At 39.5% G+C, this 27,557-nt stretch overlaps 1 protein-coding gene across 1 annotated transcript in view; it reads left to right on the forward strand.

Annotated features, from left to right (window-relative positions):
* LOC121942216 (SH3 and multiple ankyrin repeat domains protein 1-like) overlaps positions 1-27,557 on the forward strand; it is a 255,555-nt gene that overhangs the window by 119,134 nt on the left and 108,864 nt on the right. Inside the window, exons 7-10 of the mRNA XM_042485361.1 lie at positions 5,811-5,962; positions 8,727-8,894; positions 11,943-12,059; positions 19,584-19,661. Coding sequence (XP_042341295.1) covers positions 5,811-5,962; positions 8,727-8,894; positions 11,943-12,059; positions 19,584-19,661 — 515 coding nt within the window. The remainder of the gene's footprint in view (positions 1-5,810; positions 5,963-8,726; positions 8,895-11,942; positions 12,060-19,583; positions 19,662-27,557) is intronic.

Below are 27,557 nucleotides of genomic sequence, written 5' to 3' on the forward strand. Positions count from 1 at the left end.
CTTTGAAAATGCATTTAAAAGACTGAGGTCTGACAATGTGTCAGAGAGGTTTTAGCCAAAGAGTGGAGATCTTGTGGTGTCAGAGGTGGACAGAAACTGTTGCAGCCCTTGAAGTCTGCAATGACTATGCTATATGCTGCAGCTAGCTAGCTAGCTAACAACTGTCCCCATACCAAACAGGCTGTGAAGAGCATCCATTAGACCCTTGCCACTTATAAATCATTATAAGTCAAATCTATATTGGTTTCTGACTATTGATATAGTGTATTAGTAAGCATTATGTGTGTTTGTAAGAGTATTCATAAAGCATTACGAATGCATTATAATTCACTATGAATGCCGTCATAATGCATAATAGATGTGGTCTTCCTAGAATTACAAAGGAAATTTTAGTTTACTTTAATAAAAAAAACACTGATGCCAAAATCAGCGCAAAAAAAAAAAAAACAGAATCTGTAAAAAGTGACACAGTGATGCAACTATCTGGCAAATAGCCCATTACTGTTAAAATACAGACCACATAGATTACTCTGTTATGCACTAGCTAGGGAAAACTCTGTGCACAGCATTTGACATTCCGTCTATACGGCGAGTAGTGGACCTCGCAGAAAGGGGCACCTGTTTCATGGAGGCAATGATACCCTTCCATTGACTTTATATTCTTTGCATGTAGCGACAGCTGCACTGCAGATAAGACACACCGGCTTTGCATTCATGAAACCAGGTAAGATGAACTCATACTTGTCTCTCCATTCTTCAGTGAATATCTTATTTTCACTGTCAACTTCCTTCTAACTTCACTCTGCTCACAGCGCAATATCATACCTCCAGCATGCGAACAATTTTTTAAAAAATGCTACGTTGTATGTGAGGAGTGGGGTCACCAATACCAAGAAATAATTCTGGAAAGTGAAACTCATCAAGTGAAATTCATGATTTAATTTCATAATGGGCCTATCCATGTTATTTTTATCCACTCTGCATATCCTACACATGCATGGCCTATAAGGCAGTCTGTCGCAAATTTCAGTGGCATTTAAAACAAAAAAATCAATTTCTTAAATTAGCCTTTGATTATGCTCTGGCCTGTCATCTAATTGTTTGAAAAAAATAACTAAGCCTGAGGCCAAACTTACTTGCCTACCGCTTTTCTAAGGTAACAATAAAACAAGATATCCCCCTTAATCCTACATACTGTACCTTTAATCAAACTGTATTTGTTGCCTAAAACTAAAACAAAAGTCCTTGTTATTACATCTTTTCTTGTTTTATTTTCTAATGAAAATGTAAGTGAAATCATGACCTTTACCTAACCAAATAAGCTTTCATCGCCTAAACCTGGAACAGGAGTCTTGAAGCGGGTCTGAAGTTCTGGTGTCAAAGTCCTGCACTTCCTTCCCAACTACTACCTTCCAAAGCTTACATGGTTCATAAATGTAGTGTTTCGTCACTTGAAAGAATGTGTCTGATCGGAAGGTTGGCGGTTCGATACCTGGCTTCTCCAGTCAACATGTTGAGGTATCCTTTGGCAAGATACTGAACCCCAAATTGCTCCAGATGGCTGTTCCATCAGTGTGTGAGTGTGTGTGAATGGTTAAATGCTGAGTAGCAGGTGGCATCTTGTACGGTAGCACTTGGCCAGCAGTGCATGAATGTGTGTGTGAATGGGTGAATTTGACTCATAGTGTGAAAGCGCTTTGAGTGGTCAAAATGACTAGAAAAGTGCTATACAAGTGCAGGTCCATTCCACCCCATGAAAACGTCAACCTTTCTTCTTTAAACGTTCTGTCTTTATAAAAAACAACAGAAATCATGCTTTCTGAAAAGGATCCTCTCTGTGATGAGAGAATGGATCATCTTTCTTGGATTTCAAAATGACTTTTAGCACTCATCTGAAGGAGCCTGTATTTAAAAGTTCATTACAATCATTTGCAGAGCTGATTCACCTGAGTATTAAGGTTGACAATAATGTTTATTTACGATAATTTAATGAATATGTCAAGGGTATCTGAGTGGTGCAGCTGCTCTTATCACAGCCAGCACTGAGTGGACAGAGATTGGCCAAAAAAAAAGGGAAAAAAAATGTCTGTTGAGGCCAATAAAGGTGAAGCTGAAAGGAGAATGCATTATTAAGCAGAGAATTGAGGTTATCTTAATGGGCTTTGAGAGCTATTGTTAAATGAATGCCTTATTGCCAAAGGGAAGAGTCTCTGCAGATTAGGACTCTTGTTACTCAGCTCTTACCAGCTATTGATTTCAGCTGTCCGGCAAAAGCTCTCCTTTGTGATTAAGAAAATAAAATACAAACACTCCTCTTCCTCCCACTGCACACAGTCAGCACAGCTGGAGAAATTAACGCTCATTTTCATCCCTTCAGGGGAAGCCGCTCGTTGCCATTCATACTGGTACGATGTGAGCAATGGCTGCCACACATTTGAAAGTTGCCCGAGCTAATCTGTCACAACAAACACAGAGAAGTCATTTCCTTTACTTAATGTTGAGTTTCATCCCTGTTTTACTGTTTTTTCTCCCAACATCCCCAACAAAGAGCTTTTCACATGAAAGCATTACAACGTACTAACGTAGAAATTTAATCCATCACTCAAGTGTCAAGATACAAACCACAAGGAGCTTTATCTGACTGGAACAACCTGCAGTATTTAACAGAAACATGTTGATTGCTTGCATACTAACTGCAAAAACTGTTCTCTAAAAATACTCATTAGTACACTGAAATCAGGACACATCAGTTGTCTGTCTTGTTTTGAGGACCTCATTTAGATAGACATTAGCAATGATGTCTTAATCACAGCAAAGGTTTTTTTTATCACTCCAATTAGTTGTGACAGACGACTGACATGCTTTTATCAGCCTAGTTAATGTCAGTGCAAATGAGGTAAAAATCAACCTGAACAGTGACATGCTTTGAAAGAAAATCTGTGAAATCCTAAATATAGAGCAGAAGGGTGTGTTGATGTTGGGTGGACCACAGCTTTGTCTTGAGGCTAACCTCATTCACATTCACTCTGTTTTTGGAGCAGTTTATTTTGACTCTGTCAGGTGATTACAGCATCATTTAAACTTGAATGCAGACCACGTGGACTGTGGTGTTAGTCAGAGGTGGGAATGTAATGTGGGCTAACTGCAGGAAAGGACCTAAAAGGCAGTCAAATTATATTTGAAAATTCGGTTTGACAAAATGAACCAAGCACAAACTGCAGCAATATGTATGTCTGACCAACGCGTTCTCATCCCAACTTGTCCCATGGTGCCGCTCTGTCACCTTCCACATCTACTCATGTGATTTTAGGTATCCTCCTGCGTCTGCTGTTCACTCTGCAGGATGCCTTTACGTTGATGTCAACAAATGCACATGGTGGGATTACGTCATGGTTGGATGATGCAGCCGTTACTGTTGTAGTACCAAAGTACATGTTATGAGATGAAGCAGCTTGGTTCTTATGTTTAACAGCAGATCTGTCATGATGATTAGGATTAGGCAAAAAAATCACAAATGTTTATGGTTAGGCAAAAGAGCCATAAGGTAGAGTTTTGAAAAAAACATATACACTCATTCACACTGGAAGAAACTCTGGACCCCTGCATGAAAGTCAGTTGTTTGTGGGACCCATTGCCCTCCGCAACTGCCCTTTGAGTGCACTCGCACTCCTTACATCACACGGCTACCACCAGCATTATTACTTTGCGCTGCCCTTAACCATTTCATGTGCACTTAACCAATTCTGTCGTGTTCTCAAGTGACGCCACTCATGCATGTTGCATGTGGATGCACCCTGTACCATTCGGCCATCAACCAGAGTATAATAACAACACCACTGGTTCTGTATGAGTGTGTTCTCATCTGATGCAGTCCAGCTGCATTCCGGTTGGAACGTCTGGAATTTGGCATATGGCTAGGGCTGTAAAGAAAAGTAAAGTAAAGAAAATCTTGGCTGGCTGAAGTTGGGAGAAAAAAATCTGCGCGTTATCTTTAGATTTTCGAAATCTTCACAGGTCACTGAGTGCACGCTACCTGGTGTCCATGTGTATGTCCACAGAGTGTTGACTCTATGTTAAGGCAAGTGGAATGCCTCGAGTGCAGATAAGATCTCCAATGTAATTTTGTGTGCAAGTAAACTGTGCACTGGAATGCTTTTCCACCTGAGCTGCATGCACAAGTCCGTCTCACCATTAAGCGTTGAACTGACTGAACTGACTGAACTGACTTACCATTTTTAGAAGCTAACGTTAGCTGTCCTGCTGCTCTAACAAGAGTTCGGATGTGATTATATCCCTTCCAGAAGCTTTGTAATCCAGTCTTGAACTACACAGTCTGTTTGGAGACTTAAGCTGCTTTCATACCTGTAGTTGGGTTCATTTGGTGTTTGTCCTCCTGCATCATCAGGACCCATTTGGGGAAATCAAATCAGGTCACTGGCAGAAGTTCATGCAGCAGCACTTTAGTGTTTATGTTGTTTGGTTTCACAAAGAGCTCAAAGAGAAATAAGTGATTGTAAGCAGTAGGATATTATTAGAAAAATATTTGCGAACTTAGATTTATTTTCTCAAATTTATTCTTTTGTGAAGAAATATGTTCAAGATAATGTCATTGTTAAATAAAAATGTTTAAAAATAAAACTTAATGTAAAATGTTATATCTAAATGTTATATGTTATATCTAAACATTATATGTTAAATCTTAAATCTAAATGTTATATGTTGAATCTAAATCTTAAATCTAAATGTTATATGTTAAATCTAAATCTTAAATCTAAATGTAATATGTTAAATCTTAATCCTGATTCTTGAATCTTAATATTAAATCTAAATCTTAAACCTTGATGTCATGATTCTAGTATTTCCTCATGGCAAAAGTTTCTCACCTAAGCCAGGAGTGAAGCACAGTAGAACCACAGTGTTAGAACTTGTTTCTCAATTTAAATTTTCTCATTTCAAAACCGAAATCCGTCGGTTGGATTGACAGCTTTCGCACATGCCCAAATGAACCATTCTTACCATTCTTACTGTACAGCTGTCATTTCCAGTGGGAAAAAAGACACTTTGGTTGCCTACAGCCTTGACAAAGTAACACCAGTGATTGTCCGACTAATGAGAATTTGGTTGACAAAAGTATTCCGAGAGGAAAGGAAAATTCAAAATAATATCCTTTCTTTTTCCAGCCTATGTCTCCCAGACATAAGTGAGCAAAATTTAACACCAATGTGAGACTTTGACCATTTTCTCAAACTTCTGAAGTTCAGATCCTGAGAAACAGCCTTCCTCTTGTCTCAACCTGATGGGTAAAAACTTCAGAAAGACGCATGGTTTCCTGGTTTTACTTTGTGACCTTCAGGTGCTATATCTGCTCATTAATTGTCTGAATCATGTGACTTGAACTCTACTTTACCTGTAACAGTTCAGTGTGAATTTAAACCAGGCACATAGAGGAATGCAAGCAGACTTTTCCCCAGTGCTTTGTACCTAACAAAAAAAAAAACGTGTCATCACACTCTCAGCGTCAGCCCCTGGAGTTATGTGCACACTGCTGTGACATGAGGGAAATCTAATCACTGTTTTAGTCATAGCGTGTTTGTGACACCCTGTTAGAAACAAACAAAAGAATACTTCTTTAGCTCTTATCAAAATACAACACTTCTCTTGAATTATTAAAAGCAGCAAACCTGCTGGATATATCTGAATTACTAACATGTCGGAGTTTTGCTGGGTAGGTTTCTTAATCTTTACCTGTCCTCAAACACAGACAGATGCATTCATAAACAATACTCTGTGTCTCACTTCTTTTTTTCCAGAGAGCCCGCTGACCTTTGCAGCTCACATGGAGAATGTGGTGGAGTTGATCAAAGTGCTAAAGAACGGAGGAGCTCACCTGGACTTCAGAGCCAAAGACGGCATGACTGCCCTCCACAAAGCTGCACGCTCCAAGAACCACATCACACTCACGGTAAAGGAGCATGATTGCTTCCATCCTGCTCTCCTCTGTTTTCCTCTTTTCACACATGCCTACATGTGCGTTGCTGGAAGTGCTGCAATGCAAGCCAGACAATTTCCACATCATGCTTGGCAATCTTTTTGCTACATGAGCAGCATCAGATTTTGATGCGTACAGACCTGTCAGGAAGAGATGATAAGGAGGATACTGTTCGAGTAAAGTGAAGGCTTAAGATGGGAGGAGATGAAACTTGTGCTGTCAGTCCTCTCTGAGGAGCTGAGACAAGCGGCATCACTTTTATCTTTTAAATCTATCTTACAGTGCACTTTTATAAACGCATCATTTCATAAATGCAGTTCTCTTTTTTGTTTCAGATTCAATTACTGTTTTAAGCTTCTATCAGCTTTGATATTTTAATCAGTTGTAATTTGCCATTTGTGTCATATTAAAGCACTTTGTACTATTTGTTTTAATAAGAATTTTAGATTATCTGTTATTATGATAATGAAGATGATGGATATTATTATGGAATTTCCATTGAAGAGAGAATGTTTTTAGCCTGGTAAAACCACCCTGATGACATGAGCTAAACATTCTGTCTCTGCATCAGTCTGGACTTTCAGTGGGCGGGAGTACTTGCCTTGAAAGACAAATGTCCTCAGTCAATCCTGACATTAGTACTAGCCTCTACTCCACAAACATGTTGTCAATCAGACAGTAACAGTCTAAAAAAATACAGTTGAAGTTAAATAATGATGTTTATATTAACTCTTTGTATGTGTTGTGTTCCTTGTTGACAACAAGCCCCATGAGGTTTTCATGACACTGGCATATGCAGCATATTTCACAGTTTCTCATTCAGCAGCCAGCGGCCTCTTGCCCCAGCTTTGGAGACTCTCCTGTCTGCTCCTCCAGTTGATAAATCAAGTTTTTGCCAAATCCAGTTGCAAGATCTGCAAAAAACATCTTTTCCCCTGAGAATCTCTGCAAGTGCATCCTCTTGTTCTTGTTTAATTGTTGTTATTAACTCCTTTTGACTGATTGGGATTGGGAATATTTAGCTTATAGAATGATTTGATCCTTTGTTTTATGTCAGCTGTCACACAGGCATTTTTCAATTTTTATGCACAGTAATGCAGAGTGCAACTTCTGTGAACACTCCTTCACTCAGAAAACACCAAACACCATAAAGAAAACATAGTATGAGACTTTTTATTAATGTTATTCACAGAAGTTATGAGCACTTCTTTCATATCAGTTCAGTCCCACATTTTGCTTCAGCTTTAGCTCACAGTGTTTCTCCGCCCTGCTCTGAGGAGAGAGGAGCGCAGTGCAGAACTTACTACAACCTCACTAACCACTACAGTATGCAACTCTGCACGCAAAAAGCCAACATGCTTTATGTATTAATGACTGTGATCTGCTCAAAACATGTGAGGACAACAAAAATGAACACTCAAGGAAAGACAGTTTATTTAAGTTACTTAGACAGGCTACACCGTGCAGCTGTATTATCTAGAAAAATAAGGGTCAGGACTGGTATTGGCAGATACTCAACATTAAATGACTCAGATCAAGATTCAGCAGAAAAAAATGATCAGGATACCCCTATTATTTTTGTAATAACTTCACTTATTGTTGTATTTACTCTATCAACGTTGAAAGGTAGCGCTTGTTGATTCAGGAGCAGGCCACCATTAGTGTAGACTGCATTTTATGTCATCACCTACAACACAGTCCCTGATTGGCTGTTTATGTTGTCAACTACTGTGCTGATCCCTGATTGGTTCAGGTTGAATTTTCATTTCTGGAAAGTGTTTGGGGCCAGCGAGTCCATACTTATAGAGAGAGCAAATAAAGGGTGTTGAGCTTATGTCATCAGTTTGATCCTACCAGGCGACGAATTTTATTTGCCATAACTTACAAATCTAAAATCTACTAGCTTGATGACCCACCGTGCTTAACCCTTTGAGACCTGGAGGGACATCACTTTCATTGTTTTTCAGATGCCTTTCACAAGTGTTTAACCCTTTGAACCCTGAGCAAAATGGTGCAATTTCTTTCAAAAGATGAGAAGACGCAATGAGCAACCTGGTAAGAAATGCTCCACTAACTAAAAGAAAGTAGTAGATTGAGAAAATTATTTTTTCAAAAAAGCAAGGGAAAATTGTCTTGGGTGGCCAGTTGGTAGAGCGATTGCTACATGTACACAGGCTATGTCCTTGCCACAGCAGTGTCAGGTTCAGTTCTGGCCTTGACCCTTTGCTGCATGTCATCCCCTTTCTATGCCCCATTCACACTTAAGCTGTCCTATCAAATAAAGGCAAAAAGCCCCCAAATAACCTTTAAAAAACTAGGGAAAAACTATATGCAGAATTATGATAATTACATGTTTAAAATTATGCTACATAATTATTTTATTTCTAAGCACTTTTTCCAAGTCCATTTTTGTTTTTTTGTTTTTTTTGACATTTTATTTCTTTATTTTAATTTTCTTTTCTATTTTATGTTATTTTAATTCATTTTAATCAATTTAATTAGTTTAAACAAGTATAAAATTAGTTTAATTAGATCATTTTAAATGAAATTAAATTTTGAATTCTGAATTTAATGGTTTTCATTTTTTGCTAATTTTTGGATCTTTTGTTGCTCCCTACCTTCTTGAAAGAAACCAAGCCAATTTGCTCAGTGTATAATGGGTTAATTGTTCATATATCCCCTTTCTGTATGTTGTTGACCCCTCACACACATGTACACGCATACCCCGCCCCCTCAGACCCTGCTGGAGTTGGGAGCTTCGCCTGACTACAAGGACAGCCGTGGTCTGACTCCTCTGTATCACAGTGTGGTGGTGGGAGGAGACCCGGGCTGCTGCGAGCTCCTGCTGAACCACCACGCCTCCGTCTGCTGCCAGGACGAGAATGGCTGGCATGAAGTTCATCAGGTAAACACACACACAAACACACTACTAGATTCAGCAGACACACACACACACACACACACACACACACACAAACACACGAGTGCAGACAGCTTTGTGTCTGTTGGGTTGTTTGGGACAGCTGGTATTGGAAAAGCATTACTAAAGCACACACAGACACACAGCCGTCCCTGGCTGTGGGCGACTGTCTTGGCAGCTGTTACCCGTTGAAGTAGATAAAGCCATTTAAGGAGAGCCACCATGCAGCGGTGACAAACTATGAGCAGTGTCATGGTGTAGTGCGTGTATGTGCATGCGTTCCTTTTGTTTTCAGGCCATCAGCTTTATCAGATTGCTTGCATCTCTCTCCCTGTCGAGTTGCAAAATCTCTGCCTTTACCCATCTGTCCCATTTCAGACACGATAACAATAAGCTGTCAGGCAGAATTTTAAACGTCAGAATGGCTGCTGCTAGCTCAGTTCAAGGTTGTATTCATTCATTCCTAAATCCTGGAATTTACATCACATCCTTCTCATCCAACACTGATTTATAGAAATAAAATCCAAAAATAACAATTGAAGAATCATTAAAATTCATGACTTCATTTATAACCTCTTGTTTTACTGTTAAATCCTCGGTTATTCCAGCCAGCCTTCAAGCTCTTCTGAATAAAATCAGTTTTACTTGTTTTAGCATCATATCAAAGGATGCTGCATATTAAAGACAGAAAACACATGCCGAATTTCAGCATTAAAACTTAAGTTTTTTGAACAAGAATCAAAAGGACAGAACATTATTCAACAACAGTTTAAGACAATATTTTAATGTTGTTAGTCATTTTTGAAGCAACAAGGAGGGAGTCCACAGCCATGCAAGAGGCTCTGTGAGGCATAGCTACTTTGAGTTAGATGCTAATGTTAGCATGCTAACATGCCCACGATTAAGCGGTTATCTACTAGTTGGAAGCTTGGCGGTTAAATCCATTGATCCTAAGTGTCCTTGGCAACTTGTATGGTTGCCTCGGCCGCCAGTGTATTAATGGACTAACGGTGCTTTTGCTGCAAATTGCTTGACATTGATGCTAAGACTAGAAAAGTGCTATGTAAATGACTCCTGGCTAACATCATAGCCAGGACTTGTAAAAAATGGAAAAATAAAGTTTCTGACGTGCCTTTAAACATCATTTTTTAAAGCAGGATTTGCATTTTGCTTCAAAAATTAGATGTTTTTTTTTGTGATAACTAATGCCTTCGCTGTTTGCTAGTTGCATTTGCTCCAATGGCACCCACATTTGGTGTGAATACAAAAGAATATATATATATATATATATATATGTGTGTGTGTATGTATAAGTCACACCCCAGCCACCCCTCTCCTTTGATAAATAAAGTACAGTCCTTTAGGGGTTTTGGGTCAGGTGCAGGTAACACCTTTAAGGGGAAACTGTCTTCAACTCAACACCAGCACGGAAGCTCAGTTAAGTCCTGATGTGGAGAGCGGTGCAGCAAAAAACATTTCAACCACCTAAAAAAAATCTATATCAGTTTTAACTGTTCACTATATTTGAAAATTGTCTCCTCTTTAGCTTCCACAACAGCTTATGGAGGCAGTGATAGAGCAGCAGCTCCGACGTTCAATGGAGTCTGGTGTTTTTGATATAACTGCTTCAAATCACCATCAGTAAGGGCTGTCTGACAGCAAGGTAAAGCTGTGAAAATATTCTAAATATAGGTTTTACTTAAACTAATATTGATTTTTTTAGGTGGCTTAAAACTAGTAAAGGCAGAGTTTGTTCAGCGCCGTTTGATCATATGTACATGACGTGCTGATTTTCTACCTGTAAGTTATTGGAAATGAACATTGTGATTGGGTTTATATACTGGTTAATCAGATCGAATTAAATACACAGGGGATAACTACATAGACAACTGCTTAAACTAACACAGAGAAATCCAAATACTCTTGGATCCTCTTGAGCTCTTGGTTTGGTAACTCAAAGACAAAGAGAGAGCAAATAGCAACATGATAAAACAATGTAAACTAAGTGCTGCGAATAAAAGGTAACTGAACACATGGTAATGGTGTGGGTGACTGTGTGAATCATTGAGCCTTTTGTGTGGCTGTAGGCACGGCCATCACACACTGCAGAAGTGAGATTTATGGCATGGTAAAGGAGAGATCACTACAGTCTACAGGATCCAGTCTCTAAAAATTGTCAATGTTGATGGCAACCTAAATACTATAGTTGTTGAGATATTTTCAGTCAAGTTTATAGTGGTGGAGCAGAAATAAATCCCTAGATCTGGAAACTGCAGTGAAAAGGTTCAGTTCAGTATAAAAACAGAATGACAAAGTGACGTATTCAATATGTTGTAGATGTGCTCAGATTTAAGGAGAATGGTATCATCTCTGCCACTTACCCATCTAGAGCAATAAAAACAGACCTCGCAAGTCAAAACAAATCCAGCATCCAAATACATTCTGCTCAGTATTTTACCTGGCTGTGCAAATTCCTCATTATGTAACACAACTCCATTCCTCTGCTCACTTGATAATAAAATACTTTTTACTGTAATCTGCTTTGGTTGATAAGCAGACATTTGGGTTTTTGTCTTTCGTCCACACACCTCTCCATCTATAAAATTGCTACAGTGTGAAAAGGCCATTTCAAAATAATCCCCCTCCTGCTGAACACCTCACCAGCATCTGTCACCATAACCCCAAACATTCATGTCATTTACAGAGGAGATTGGTTCATGAAAGCAAAAGCGTCCTGCTCTGCCTCTGACTGTCTTTTTACACACTGTCTTGATGAATTCAATTTTGCAATCATATGTTTCTTTAAGCTTCCCCTCTACACACACTCATCTATCCACCCATGGTTTAACAACTGGGTTCAAACTGAGGGTACAGCTGCTCCTCAGCTCCTCTGCAGCACACTGACATCTAGTGTTAGCAACCTGTCACTGCAACCACTGTCTCGTGGAGATGTCACAGGCTTTGTTTGACAGTGAACTACTGTGTGTGTGTGTGTGTGTGTGTGTGTGTGTGTGTGTGTGTGTGTGTGTGCAGGCTTGTCGTCATGGCCATGTGCAGCACCTGGAGCATCTGCTGTTCTATGGAGCAGACATGAGCGCCCAGAATGCCTCGGGAAACACCGCTCTACACATCTGTGCCCTATACAACCAGGTGAGCTGTGTGTGTGTGTGTGTGTGTGTGTGTGTGTGTGTGTGTGTGTGTGTGTGTGTGTGTGTGTGTAGGTTTCTGTACTTGATGAGAACAGATAAGTGTGTTAGTGTGTCATGTGAATGAGAGCATATAGCACTATTGGATTGACCTGGTACTATTTTAAGAAAGTTAAGGCAGTTCTATCAAATCTGTTGTAAAAAGTTGGAGAAATGTAGAGTAACATACTGCCCAGTATGGATCCCATGAAAGGTAGAACATGCACAGTATGGAGATAAAACTGAAACTATATTCTGATGTGCAATTAAATATTCACTGATGAAATTGGAAAATCATATAAGGAAAAAGCAGTGGATTAGGTGAGACAGGAATGTCTATGCTGATTAAGCATTAAGGCAGAATTCTCATTCAAAAAATAATTTTCAGGTGATATCAAGACATCAGCATTTAAATTGTCTCCCTCTCTGAGTGGTCCAAGATTTACGCTGACCTTTTTTTTGGCCAGATTTGATTTCTTTTTCCATGATTGGCTTCTTAGTTGTTTTATATAACTGTATATTTTTTAATTGTTACTCTCTGCCATGTGTTTTTTAATATTTTCAACCAACAATTGTCATTCTGATGTCTTCAAATACCACCACTTTTGCAGTGATTTTGGTGTAAGATCCCAATGCCAAAATCCACCTTTCAAGGCTGTATGACACGCCACTGGGTTGTGTCAGCTGAGAAAGCGACCACCCACAACCATTTGCAGTATTATGATATGTCATTGGATGGCTGGACAGCATCTGTTACAGCAACATGATATGCAGTTGGGCAGTGTCATTTGAAAATGTGACCGCACAGAACCTGTCGCATCCACATGATACACCACTGTGCAGCATCAAGTAGAAAAGCTGCTGGTAACAACGCAATATATGTAGCATGAAGGTCCCTATAGGGCAAGCAAGAGTGACAGTGGATGAGTCCAACCAACCTAGGACTTCCATGTGGTAGACTGTTTTTGCTTCCGGTCTAAATGTTTTTTTCTACACGTGTCAGCATATGTGTTTGTTGACGTCCCTGTGTTGGTTTCCATGTGCTTTTGTTGACATCCTGGTAGCAGCATTCCAGAACATAAAAAGCAGATGCAGAAGGATACCTAGAGTATAATATGTAGACACAGAATTCCACTGCAAAGTGGCAACATGTAATGACTTTTCACCACTGGGATGTAAGGACATGAATGTATGTGTTGGTTTTTAATGAATATGCAGCCGCAACCACAACATGTTCTCATCCCAACTCATCACATGGTGCCGCTCTGTCACTGACCCTCAGTGTCGACTTATCACGTTTTAGGTATCCTTCTGTGTCAGCTGTTTACACTCCAGGATGCTGTTACAGCGATGTCAATGAATGCACACGGTGGAATGAAGCAGCACAGACCCTTATATTTACACAACAGCACAGACTGTCACAATAGTTGGAATTAGGCAAGAAAGCCACGGCGGTTAGGTTTAGGCAAAATAGACACATGGTAAGGTGTAGAAAAAACCACACACATCCACATGGGGAAGTGAACTCCAGTCTCCCGCACAAAAGTCAGTTGTTTGCAGGATCCATTCATCTCCCCACCTGCCCTGCCTATAAGAACACTTGAGCTTCTTATGTTACATGGTTACTGGCAGTATTATTATCTGAGGCTGTCCTTCAGCGTTTCACGTGCATGCAACTGGTTCTGTCAAAACCACCTTTTCAAGTGACGATGGCCGTGCGCATTGCCTGATGCCAACCAGCTGTCCACCAACGTATGATTACAACACTACTGGTTTTGTCAGAGTGTGTTGTCATCTGACGCTGTCCAGCTGTGTTTCTCTTGGTTGCGGAAGGTGGCTTTTGGCGTCACACTTGTACGCTGAAAGCACTGAGAAAGTGCTGCTATTTGAGTTTGGAGTGAAAACGTGTTGGCAGCCAACCCCAGCTGGCACTCAACATCAATACACATTGAACTCTTACATCAGACAGTGTTAAATTTTGGTAGGAATAAAATCGTTTAATATTTTAAATGTCTAACTGGAATAGAACAATGTGTGGACATTAACATTATGACTTTTTGCAGATTTTTTGGTATTGTTTTCCATACCAACCAACAAAATATCAATGTCTTTTGTCACTGGTGTTCTTCCTGGAGTTGATGTTGACCTTAGATGTTGTCCTGATTGAGATCTTGGTCAGCCACTGTCACAAACTAAATAGAACCAAATACCAATGTCTAATAGCGCTGGTTTACAGCTGGGACGTTACTAGGACCATTTCCTTATTGACACACCTGATTCAGTTTAAGGAGGAGTCAATGCAGACTCAAAATAATGTACTTTTTTCAAATGTATCTTGTGTATGGATCTTTGTTCCTTGTCTCCCATGGGATGTGTTGTTTGCAGTTACCCTTGCATATTATTTATCACGCTACGTATGTGATGCTTTAATGCAGGTTGCTTGCAGCTTGAGGAATCCTCAGAGGTATAACCACACCGCCAAGTCACTGTCTACCTCTAATTGCACTAAATAGTTCAATTATGTGACTTTTCCCTGACACAGCCTTGGGTAATAGTTACTGTACTTTCTGATATTAATGTGGAAAGTAAACATCTAATGTGATATGTGAATTCATATCAAAGAGTTTTTTGTCATATACCATACATGAAGATTATTTTCTTACATTTCTGATTGGTCTCTGAACCCAAACCCCGTCAGCTTCCACCAGCCATCTTAGGATCCATGTGGTTCAACTTTACTTTGATGTGTCCCTTTTTCTAGATTCTTGAATTTTATTTTTCTTAAAATATAATGCTAGCGAAACTGTATGTTTTCTGTGCCTCCCTTATCATTAACACATAAACTGTAGTTTAACCCTTTAAACTTTCAACCCTACTCGGCAAATTGGTTTGATTTTCTGAAAAACATGGGTAGAAGGCAATGAGCTATTTTTCAGGGTTTTTTTTTTTTTCATGTCTCACTCTATTTTGCAGTTTTGGGACATTTCTCTCAAATTTGCTCTTTGCCTTTTCTCCCATGTTTTGAAAGAAATCAAACCAATTTGCTATGGTTTTTGAGGTTTAAACAGCTTTATAGGTATCTGAATGCAGCATGAGAAAAACTGATGTCAATCGAGGTTTCAAAGGGTTCATTTTGTCCCTCATACACTGTCCTGCTGTCCCAAATAATGTGAAAATAAAATAACAATTAATGTAAAAAATTAAAACAAAACAAGAATTATGGTGGTCAGCTGATAGCCATGGACAGAAAGTTGGAGAGTGTTGACAGACAGACTAACACATTGTTTATTTTGGTCTTTTCACAGGATCACTGGCAATAAGAAAATATAGAAAATGTAACTTCAGCTTTATCCCTTATCTGAATAGATAAACCATTACAAAGACCAACTGACTTAAAGCTGTCAGTATAGACTCTAGGTAAAGGTCAGCATTAGCCTATAGGCCTTGTTTTCACAGCCAATCATTTGAGACCATTTACTACAATGCCCTCGGAGCATGGCCAGTAAAGCAGAGAACAGCTTAGAATCAAGAACAGCCCAGTGGTGTATTTGAATTCCAGCAAGCCTTTAGTTCCACTTAAGGAAGATGACTCTTTCTCTCTTTCTCTGCGCTTTGACCTTTACGAAATGGCCTTTACACTACCTTCTCTCCATTTGTTGGTTGTATAGAGTGTTTTTGTTGAATGTTATAGGTGTGAAATGCTGCTATTGTGTCAGTGCATGGAGCTAAATATTTTTCTTACAGGCAACAAATCCCATGAAAAGACCAAAACACAATGTGTTAGCCTGTCTCTCAATACTTTGAATCTTTGCCTGTGGCTCTCAGCTCAAAGCCCACTTGTTCCTGCTAATGACATGAACCAATAAAACAAATATATTGTTAGATTTTTTTAAAAAGCCTCAGTAATCTTCATGATCGCTGTAGTTTTTATTGGAAAGACAGGAGGAAGTAGTGCATTTGTGGGGGACTATTGTCAGTGACAGATTAATCCCAATTTGAAATTAGATGGCAAAAAACAACAATTAAAAAAAAGAGCAAAGAGCAAGCAAACATTACAGCTTTTGTCAATGATTGTGTGTAAGATACTAACACTAAAAGCCACCATTCCTGGCGACAGACAGATGCAGCTTTTCGCGATGTCATGATATGCGGCTGGTTGGCCTTGTGTCACCTGGCTCATCAGTATGATACGCAGATGGGTGGTGTCAGTTGCTTATGTGGCCTGACGGAACCTGTCGCAGCCAATTGATACAGGGCGTCAGGGTGAAACACCGCCAGTAATGACATAATATCAGGAGTGCATAAGTCCTTATTGGGCAGGTGGGGGGAGCAGCCGATGGATCCAGCAAACCCTGGACTTTCACCCAGAGCCCACTGTTTGCTTCTCATATAAATGTAAAGTCAAACCAGGGTTTTTTTCTCTAAACTTAACCACATGCATCAGTTGCCTAAAACCACTATGTGCTTTTGTTGACAAGCGTTGGTTTTAGCATCCCAGAACATTAACAGCAGACGCAGAAGGATACTCAGTGCGTAATATGTAGAAGCCAATGTCCACCGACAAAGCAGCAATATGTGAAAAATTGGGATAAGAATGTGTTGCGGGTGCCATTCATGTTTACATCTCACAGTCCCGAGCACAAGCCTCTTGCTCTTGAGTAGATGTATGCTTACTCTTGTGCTTTGATGCAGTTGGCGCGTGTAGTTTGATAGAAAATAGAGAACAGCTACAAAACTGCTCACAACAAGGGCTGTGGATTATCTTGGGTAACCGGGTCATTATTTCTGGAAGGAGACATTGGTGTTGAGTTTTTCAAATCAATTGTGTTTTTGTATTTTGAGCACCACAAGCTGAGTGCCATTATATTAGAGATAAGACATTTCTATGGCCGATATCTTCAACACTGAGCAACTCACACCAAAACTATCTCAGCTGATAAATAGCTCTACAGGGAAGAGGAAAAATATGAATCTTTGTCCAATAGCTTTTGGGGCATCTGTGGCTCAGAGGTAGAGTGGATCATCCTCTAATTGGATATTTGGTGGTTTGGTCCACAGCTCCTCAAGTCAACATGTAGAAAAATTGCTGTCCCATCAGTGTGTAAGTGTGCGCGAGTGTCTAAAAACTGAGTAGCAGGTGGCACCTTGTACAGTAAATGGTAAATGGACTGTACTTGTATAACACTTTTCTAGTCTTATTGACCACTCAAAGCACTTTCACACTACATTGTCACATTCACCCATTCACACACTACGCATGAGACTCTTATCATAACCCACAACATCGTCATAGAGTGCATTTAATAATTTCACACCTATTGTTATTGTAATATGACATGCGTCTGTTTCCATTATTGCTGTGTCTCTCTCCCCCTCTCCTCACCTCTCTCTTTCTCTTTCCTTTTTGTCATGATTTTATCTCATTTGTTATTTACGACATCTATTGCACGTCTGTCCGTCCTGGAAGAGGGATCCCTCATCATCCTCTACCGCTCTTCCTGAGGTTTCTTCCTTTTTTTTTACAGGGGTTCTTTTTCGGGAGTTTTTCCTTGGGTGATGTGAGGGTCTAAGGGCAGAGGGATGACGTACACTGTAAAGCCCTCTGAGGCAAACCATGTTTTGTGATAATGGGCTCCATAAATAAAATTGGTCAAAATGACTAGAAAAATGCTACACAAGTGCAGGTCTATTAACCATTTTACAGCAATGCAGCTCTATTGCACAGAGAACTGAGATATGTTGATCTGAACACACACAATACTTGTTATTAGATACATTCACTGTTGGTTTCAGTCTTGTATAGGATTTGTTGATGATAATAAAAAATCCAAAAGATCGTTGTTTATCTTTTCACCCTTTGACACAAGTTTCATTGTGCTGCATGAAGATGGCTTTTACTAGCATTTAAACCTCTTAAAGTTAACAAAATTGGTTTGATTTCTTTCAAAAACACAAGAAAATCCAAAATAAGCAACTTGGCAAGAAATGTCATTTAACAAATAGTAAAAAAATGACTAGGTAATGATCTGAAAATTATCTGGGGAGGGAATATTAGATTTTTTTTTAAAAAGACAGAAAAATATGCATATATATACTTGAAGTCATATTCTGTTTTATTGGTGTGGGTTTTTTTTCTAACCGTTCCTACCTTTCTTTCTTTTAAAAATAAACTTTGGGCCATTTTTTGTTGACTTGCTTGTCACCCTCTTTCCATGTTTTTGAAAGAAATCAGGCCAATTTGCTCAGGTCTCAAAGGGTTAAAGCTGAAAGATTGAAGATGATGACAATGATGACTGTATCTGTGAAATAGATACGGGGGTTGATGTAACCTGGATCATTGTGTTATTAGGCTGTTATACGGCACATAAATATGCATGAATTCTCACTCCTTCTTGATGGATGGAGTACTCTGAGCACATACGAGAGCACAATGCTGCATAAAAACATCACAAACTAAAAACTTCTGGTGAGAATATGAGAGAATCCTGCTTTGTGCTTTCACCATCATCTTCTCCATCAGTGATCTACTCTCACTAACACAACATGAAATGCACAAGAAAAATCCATTTGAAGCTCATGTTTCCATGATGTCCAAGCTGCAACATCCTAGATTACCCTCAGCATCATGGGCAGTAGAGACTGGAGCTCTCTCACATTCCACCTGTCTATCTCAGCAGTCCCGACGTTTCCTTCTGCGCTCTGCTTCTGATTATCTCCTGAAAGCTGAAATGCCACTGCCTCAAATCTTAGCTCTGACGTATGTCACACATTTCTATTTGGAAGTTTCAGCATAGTAAATGTAGCCTATATACTGTAGAAAAAAATATGTGGTGGGATCACTCCACTCCAGATGAAGACCATGAGTAAAATAACATACTCATCCATGTCTTAAAATAAGATGGTAAATATCTAATGGTAGAGGCATTTGTGATGCTGACAACACAAGACAGATTATGGTTGTGTATCAGTATCTGCATGAGCCATTTTTCAACTCTCAATAGCTTATTGTGGATCTAAAAAAAGTATTTATATTCATGTGTGTGTGTGCACAGTACATGCGTGGTTGAGCACTTTGTGGGCGAATTGTGCAGCAGATTCAAACCCTTCAGCACTCTCCATCTCTCTGTTCTTCTCTCTCTCTCTCTCTCTGTCTCTCTACCTATCTCTCTCGCTCTTACTCCCTCTTTCTCTCTGAGTGGAGCAATAGATCCACACTTAACAGCGAGTGAAGCTCCATTCCTGAAATAGGTAGTAGATGTTCTGTTGTTCTTTCCCTCTTTTCCCGTGTCAGTGTTGGGATGTTTAGACATCCAGCCACACTGATCAGTTCCAGCTCAACTGACTTCTTTTGCTTTTGGAAAATTCTGCTAATGTCTCTGGAAGCTAATCAGCCTTTTTCCTCAACAATGTAGGAGAATTAAAGGATTTTCATGTTGTTTTAGGCATTTTCTCAGCCTTGCTTTAATATTTTTTTCTGTTTTTCCCCCAGGATAACTGTGCCAGAGTGCTGCTTGTTCGTGGAGCTGACAAAGAAGTGAAGAACTACAACAGCCAGAGTCCTTTTCAGGTAGAGTGAAACAAACATACACTCTTCTTCACTGCGGTTTGCATGTAAGCGATTATAGAATATTGATTATAGCTTTTAGGGAAACATCTTTAGCACATTTTCTTCATTTCATTTGTTTCCATGGCAACAGTGCACAATGGTCAAGGTCAGTTGCAAATGTCTTTCTGGCCAACATCAGATATGTTTCGGTTTAGCGGTGTTTAGAGGAGAACCAAAAGCGAACATCCTGCCTTGATAGCATCTGTCACTCAGCTTCCTGTGCTGAAACAAATGTTTTACACTTTTAGGGCAGAGTGTTATCTGCCAAACATTAACTCTGAGGAGCACTGAAAAAAGGTCTAGCTGCACAATTTAGAGTTTGTCTAACTTGTTCTAAAAGGAACTTTGTGGAAGAGAGCATGTAGTAAGAGCATGCAACACTTAAGAGCATGTGATGGAAAGAAGGTCCTTACATAAAACAAGGCTATCTATGCAGTAGAGAGATGCAGTTACTTTTGAAATTGCTGCTACATGACCAGAGAAAACAAAAAGAAACAACAGCAAAAAACACAAACAAAGAATGCACTGCGTCACACCAGACGTTAAACGCTCCCGCTGGTGGGTGACGTAACGGGTTGTTTGAAACGATTGCGGATGGCTGGCAAGAAATGCTCCTGAATTCCAGTAAAATGTTAAGATGAACATAGTTATAAAAAAACAACACGGTAACAGAATCTCGGGGGCTGCTTAGTTTTACCGTTTTTTTCAGCCTCTGTGTTTATTGTGTAGTATGGCGCCCACTTCCTGTCCATTAACTCGCACCATTACAGCGAGACACAACACTAAAAGATGTTTCTGAAAAGATTTTAGGCAAGAAATAGGCAGTGCACACAGAATCTTGATTTATATTAAGTCATAACTGCCTAGTACTGTTTGATTGATTTCAATCCCACTGTGAGACTGAGAGACAGACAGTCTTCTGTGTCTTGATCTGTTTTTATACTCTGTCCTGTTAATACTCTATATTGTGCCCCTGGTGGTGGCACGGGTGGCTGCTGGCAATACAAAAATGTGACAGAACAGCCTGTAATTCAATAACTAGTCCCAAAGCCAGTGAAACTTAAGCTCTTTCTTATTCAAAAGTCATCAAATACCGTCGCTTTGTCAGTACTTTCAGCTTAAGATCCCGATACCAAAAGCCACCTTCTGAGTCCATGATACACCACTGGATGGTTTTAGCTGAGAACACAGCCTGACAGAAGCGGTTGTAATATTATTATATGCTGGCGGATGGCTGGACAGCACCTGCTGCGGCAGCATGATAGGCACATGGGCGTTATCCCTCATGACGAAACCTGGCGCGTCCCGATGTAAGGTTGAACGGTGTCAGGTTGAAACACTGCTGGTAACAATGTAATACAAAGAAAATGCGGATATATAGTCCTATAGGGTGGGAAGGAGGGGTGGTAGATGGCTCCGAACCCGCACTTTAATGCGGGAGTCTGGTGTTCAGTTTTTCTACTTCTCTCATTATCATGTGCCTCTTTTCCTAAATCTAACCATACATGCCAGCATGTGTGTTGATGTCCCAGCATAGGTTTTGTTGTTTTGACAACAAAAGCACATGGCGTAATCCGACCCATGTTTGTGTTGACATCATTATAGCAGCATTCGCGTAATGTAAGGAGCAGGCACAGAAGGATACCTGGAGAGTAGTTGATACGTGTCGACTTTAAGTGAGATAGCTACAGGATAGTGTGTTTTTTTTCGGCGTGTTTTTTTCATCAATTTCGTTGGGGGGCAGGAGGGATACCCACTGGTTAGATGGAGGGAAGTTTCCCACAGTCCATTGACACACACAACCAGCATTATTTTAATACAAATTTGGCTGAAAATTGTGTGAAAAGTGTTGTTTTTATGCTTTTTTTAAACAGCTAGAAGTCTTATTGAGATTAAAAGTAACCTGGCCAACAGGGCAGCATAAACATTGTTAAAACAATAAATACAAACAGACAAATACACACTCAACGACACACTACAATGAGTGAACACACATCCAGACAATGTCAAGAGAAAAAAAAATAGTTATGATGCATAAACAGGGACAATTTTCTACAATGATTTGAGTGGAAATTTAGGAGCAATCTTACTGACCAAGAGTGCTATTTTCTTACTTCCTTAAAATTGACTTTAATTCCCAGACAGTGATCAGCTCTGACTATTTTAGGTCCGTCTGTACATTATTGCAGAAAGAGTGGGGAGCTTATTTAACTCAGGGGATTAACATCTAGAATATTGTGAGAGTGCAGGCTGTATTTGGATTTGGGCATATGTATTTAATGTTTTTTTCACTTTCTGATTCCCAACACTTAGGAGAAAAAATTTCTACAGCAAAAAAAGCTTGTGCATAATACTTTTGGGTGATTTGTCACTCAAGATCTGTACAATTCAATTTCCATCTTGTTTTTTTCTTTTGTCTTTATGGTCTCATAACTATTTGTACATTCAAGTGACATCACTGCAGCCTAAATATTCTGATAGCCCAGGTTGTCCTGAAAAAAAAAAGATGTACATAACATCATTGTGCAAGTGCATCATTACACAAAAAGTCCAGGTGAACCAAAAGTAGGTAAAAACGGCTTAGGGCTCAGAGGGTTAACAAATAAGAAGGAAACAGCCCATAAAATGATGTATTTATGTATAAAAATTACGCCAGTGGGAAAGTGTGCACGCATATAGAGAAGTCCTTTGAGCAGCAGCATACAGAGCACATTGGTGTACAAGGTTTTCACAGACAGTCATTAAATGTAAAATAGTAGACAATATGTTACATCTTTAGGTACTGGGGTCAAGTGCATTCATAAAGAGCACATCAGCGTAATCGAATAGAGAAAAAGGAAAGTGTCCTTGCTTTAAAAGGAAGAAATGTTCTTATCAATAATAAAGTACCTAATACTTGTGATCATTTTAATTTCAACCACTTGAGCAGCTGAGAGGATGATTAAAGCAGCATTTCTTAATCAGTGGTCTAAGGATCATTGAGGGAGTTCCAGCGGTCCCCAGAAAAATGAGGAATAATTTTTATTCACTATTTAATCCATTATAGAAGTGAGCCCAATGTGATTAAGAGTCATAAGAGGCTGGTCATAGGTTGCACTTCCACCGTCTCTGTATATCAGTTTCGGGGTCCTTGACATAAACACTTGTTGAGAAAGCATCAGATTTACAGTAGTGCCTTACAATAACCGTTATTAATGATTGTGGATTGATAGGTAAATATACTTTAGTCAATACCTAATTTACCTTTAACAATGAAATGGTAATGACAAGTGCAGTTACATGGACACAAATTTCTTGTTAAAGACACTTATCCACCTAGGCATCCCATGTTAGAGGTGTTCCAGGTGCATCCAATTGGTAGGAGGCCTCAGGGCAGACCCAGAACACGCTGGAGGGATTATATATCTCAGCTGGCCTGGGAACACCTCAGGAGCTCCCAGGAGGAGCTGGAAAGTTTTGCTGTACACATCGAGCTAACATATTTGAACATATTTGGGTTTCTCATAAACAGCTCATTCTGCTAAAACACATAAATCGGATAGTCCAAAAATCCAATCATGAACAGGATTTTCATATCCATGTAAACGTACTCAGCAAATACTAATTATTATGTTAATGTTGAATAATTGGTTTGTAAACTATGTCTAAATATTAATTGGTTGGCTTATATAAGTTGCATTATATATATATATATATATATATATACGTATATCTTTAGAATATCTTGTTTAAAAGATACTTTGCCAATTTTTAGACAGATTTGTATCAAAACAATGTATGTAAATGAACTGTGGTAAACGTTCTTCCATCTATCCAGCTCCAAGATCTTGCTGCTCAGTGAAAACTCAGGCTGAAAAACAGTCAAACAGTTAAACAACCCTGATCAAATATAAACCAAGATTCTGTTAGTGAGTTACATATTTCTCAGCTCAAATGTTTTCGGAAATGTATTTTTGTTCACCCTTAAACTGTAATACGAGATCGGCGACCATTGTGTCAAACACATGATTTTGTATGACGTCACCTACCAGCTGAAGCATTTATTGGTCCAGTGCTGCACAGTGCATTCTGGTAGTCCACCTCTTGAGCAAAACGCTGTCTTTTGTCTCTGTTTCCTCAAGTTACGTAGCATCATTTTCAAAAGTATATGAATTTTTTAATTCCTTCCTTCTAGTTTTATGAAAATGCAATTTTTCCAGCAGTGAAATACTTCTTTAAATGGTTAGTATACACTATGTAGTGCATCTATCAACACTGCAACTTTATAATGGCCCTCAATATTGTTCATCGGAAGTTGAAAAAACAATTGTTAACAAATACCTAAATACTTGATGTAGTATTTAAAATATTATAACATGTGCAATGATACACTGTAAAAATATCTTAAATTATTACTTTACTAACAATTAGTAAGCATTATTAAGTGTGACCAATTAGGTTTTGAACAAAGCATTAAGTAGGCCCCATATAATCAACTGATCAATGTTATTTAAGACCCTTAGTTCATAAAAAAGTGATGCACAGTTTAAAAGAAAGTATTTAAGGTGTGTGTGTGTGTGTGTGTGTGTGTGTGCGTGTGTGCACGCGTGCATGTGTGTGCGCGTGTGTGTGCGCTTCTAAATGTCTTCTTGTATGTTTGTGTTAATGGTTGAAGTGTGTCCATCCCCCGTCCCAGGGAAAACCCCAGCAGCACTATGAGCTGCCGAGCTGCTGTGATTGACTCATAACTTACACCTGAGTTACAAAAGAGCCTTAGTCATGCAGGCGTTTATGAAAGGCAGTCCCACAGGGTCCTCAGCTGTCCTCCTCAGCCACTCCAGTGGAGTGCTTCATTAGCTAGAGCGCTTAATAATACGCTTAATGGGTACGGTTGGAGTTTGAACATTCATCTGCTGCGCTTCTTTGCAGCCGTGGCCTAGATCCAGCTTACATTTCAGTGTTGATGTTACGTGCAGCTTTATTTATATTTGAGTGCAGTACAAGGTCCAGGATCAATAATCTGCTCTGTTGCATCATGCATTTGGAAGTGCAAACTTAGAAAGCAATCATCCGAAGAGGTTGTTCTCTGAAACATCACTTACACTGTACATTTCAAGGAAAAGTCTAAATTTAATCTCTGTTATGCAGCCCGCTCATGATGTTTGCTACTTTGGTGGTACAGGTTTGTGACAAAGCAGCAGAAAACTTTAATAAATAATTTCACATGCACACTATTGGAATGTATGCTGGTTTCGACCATGTCTATGTGGTGCTTAAATTAAACATGGAGAGATCATATACATGATCAGAACATTATTCAGCTTTCTGATTGTTTGCAGTAGTGCAGATATGTTCCTGTCTCCCAAACACCCAACAAATCTGTCCTCTTGTCATTCAGCAGTATGAAACAGTAACAGGGAATGCTTCCAGTCTGTCAGAGTGGAGATGCTTTCTGGAGCCAACATTTTGCACAAACATACAGGGAGAAATCTGTTGTAATAGAGACACAAACAGCAGTTCTTGTACTGACAGTAGCCTCAACAGCAGAACAACAAGCAGCCACTAGACATGCTGTGGACTCTCTCTTGTTTTTGAGTGGAAAAACTCGCTCTCTTGCTCTTACTATCTTTATCTCTGTTGCACTCTCCACCTACACAGGGAGCCAGGAGCTGAATCCAACAAGTTTATGCCTGTTTTCTGAGTGGCCTATGCTGCGCTCTGGAAAATGTAGGAAATCAGTAAGTGAAGTAGAAGGAGATAAAGGAAAGAAGGACAAATGCATTTAGAACAAATTACAAGTAAACAGTTTGTGGAATGCAATTCATCTCACAGAATTGTTAAAAGTGAAATAGTACAAAAGGGTGGACTTTGGTACACAACTCAACCAAAACTATGAACACCATACCCATGTGTAATTCTTTACCATGTGATTCCAAAACAATAGACATGAATCTGCTACTATAACAGCCTCTACTCTTCTGGTTTCACAATTTTCACCAGATTTTATAATTTGGCTGAAGGGATTTACTCCCATTCAGACACGAGCATCAGTTTATTTATGTCCATGTAACTGCAGTCATAGTATGTTTTTGCAAACCACAGATGTAGCAGATACATTAACACTGTCAACATCTCTGGAAAAAACAATCACATTTTGTTGCACTATCCCTCTTGGAGAAATGGTGACTGGTTGCTAAAAAACACCAATAATAGGTTGCTAAATAGTCACCAGAAACACAGTGTTGACTCTCTCAAAGCAACTAGTTTGGTCCTTTGTAGGTCTCAAATAGTGGTCTGCAGCTTGCCTAAGTGTCAAACCACCCCCTCCACCTCCTGATGAGAAGAGTTAGCTCATATACATGTTATATGAAGGTCACTTTAGGAACATTGACGTGATTTGTATAAAACATGCAAATGTAACATATTCATGAATTTCCATCTGGCGACTGAACTGCTCTGTGCACGGGGACATTATCTTGTCGAAACACGAAAGATGTAATTGGAAAAACTCTGTTTTCTAAAATATCTTTTAATGCTGTTGCATAAACATTTCTCTTTTCTGAACCAGGAAAACGGACGCAGATCAAAAGTTTAAAAGACTGTGGTGAAGAGTTTTAACTATTTTTTGGACAATTTGGATGATTTTTGTGCATTTTGGATGATTTGGAGCTTTGACATTTTTAGAATTAAAATTAGTTTCTAAGGCAGCAGGGAGAATACAATTTACAAGATCATTTTTTAAACATAGTTTAAGCAAAATGAAATTACAGTTTGTCTTTGATCCTGCTACATCATTTTGGGGCTGAAGGAGTAGTTGAGGAGTCTCACAGCCTGGGGAAAGAAGCTGCTCTGTAGTCTGGTGGTTCTGCAGCGGATACTTCTGTATCTTTTTCCAGATGGCAGCAGTGTGAACAGACTGTGTCTGGGTGGCTGCTGTCTTTCAGTACTCTTTGGGCTCTGTGCAGACACCTCACTTCACAGAGGTCACTGATGCTCTGTAGATGGGAACCAGTGATGTTCTGGGCAGTTTTAATTACCCACTGTAGAGCCTTCCTGTCCTGGGCCGTGCACGAACCATGCCAGTTGGTGATGTTTCCGGTCAGTGTGCTTTCTATTGCTCCTCTGTAGAAGTTAACCAGGATCTTGCTCTGGAATTTAGCCTTCCTAAGTTTCTGTAGGAAGTAGAGTCTTTTCTGTGTTTTTTTAACCTGGGTGGTGATGTGTGACGACCAAGATAGATTCTCAGTGATAGTAATATCAAGGAACCTATAGCTGTTCACCTGCTTCACCTCAGCTCGGCTGATGTAGACAGGGGTGTGTGTCTTTGCCTCCTTCTTTCTAAAATCAACAATCAGCTCCTTGGTTTTACTGACGTTGAGCAGTAGGTTGTCCTCTGTGCACCACTCTGCAAGATTGTTGATTTCCTCCCGGTATGAACTCTGATCGTTGTTTGTAATACGACCGATGATGGTAGTGTTTGTCTGCACACACTACAATAAGTTATAAGGAATCTTCTAAATAATATCATATAAGTTGTTTATCATAAAGGATTTCATGCCTTTTTGGAGCTACATGTGCAATAGGCCATCACATTCTTTCATTCAGGGGTCAGGAATGAGGATTCCCTCTTCATACAGTGGCTCTTTATGTCTGTGTGTAAGTTTTACAGAGTGTAAAGAGAGCGGGCACTCTGCATGCATGTCAATTCAGCTGAGGGAGCTGCTTAAAAACACTGTCATTAGGAACCAAATTAACCACTGCAAAGTGCAAATGTTAATAAAAAAGCGATTGGCACAGCTGAATGAGGCGCGCTTACATTGTGCTGCTGCGTGTGCTCTTAATTAGGACACTGTGTGGGTGTGTGGCCGTGCCATTTGA

Source organism: Plectropomus leopardus, chromosome 1, assembly GCF_008729295.1.
Source record: "Plectropomus leopardus isolate mb chromosome 1, YSFRI_Pleo_2.0, whole genome shotgun sequence".
Taxonomy (NCBI): Eukaryota; Metazoa; Chordata; class Actinopteri; order Perciformes; family Serranidae; genus Plectropomus; species Plectropomus leopardus.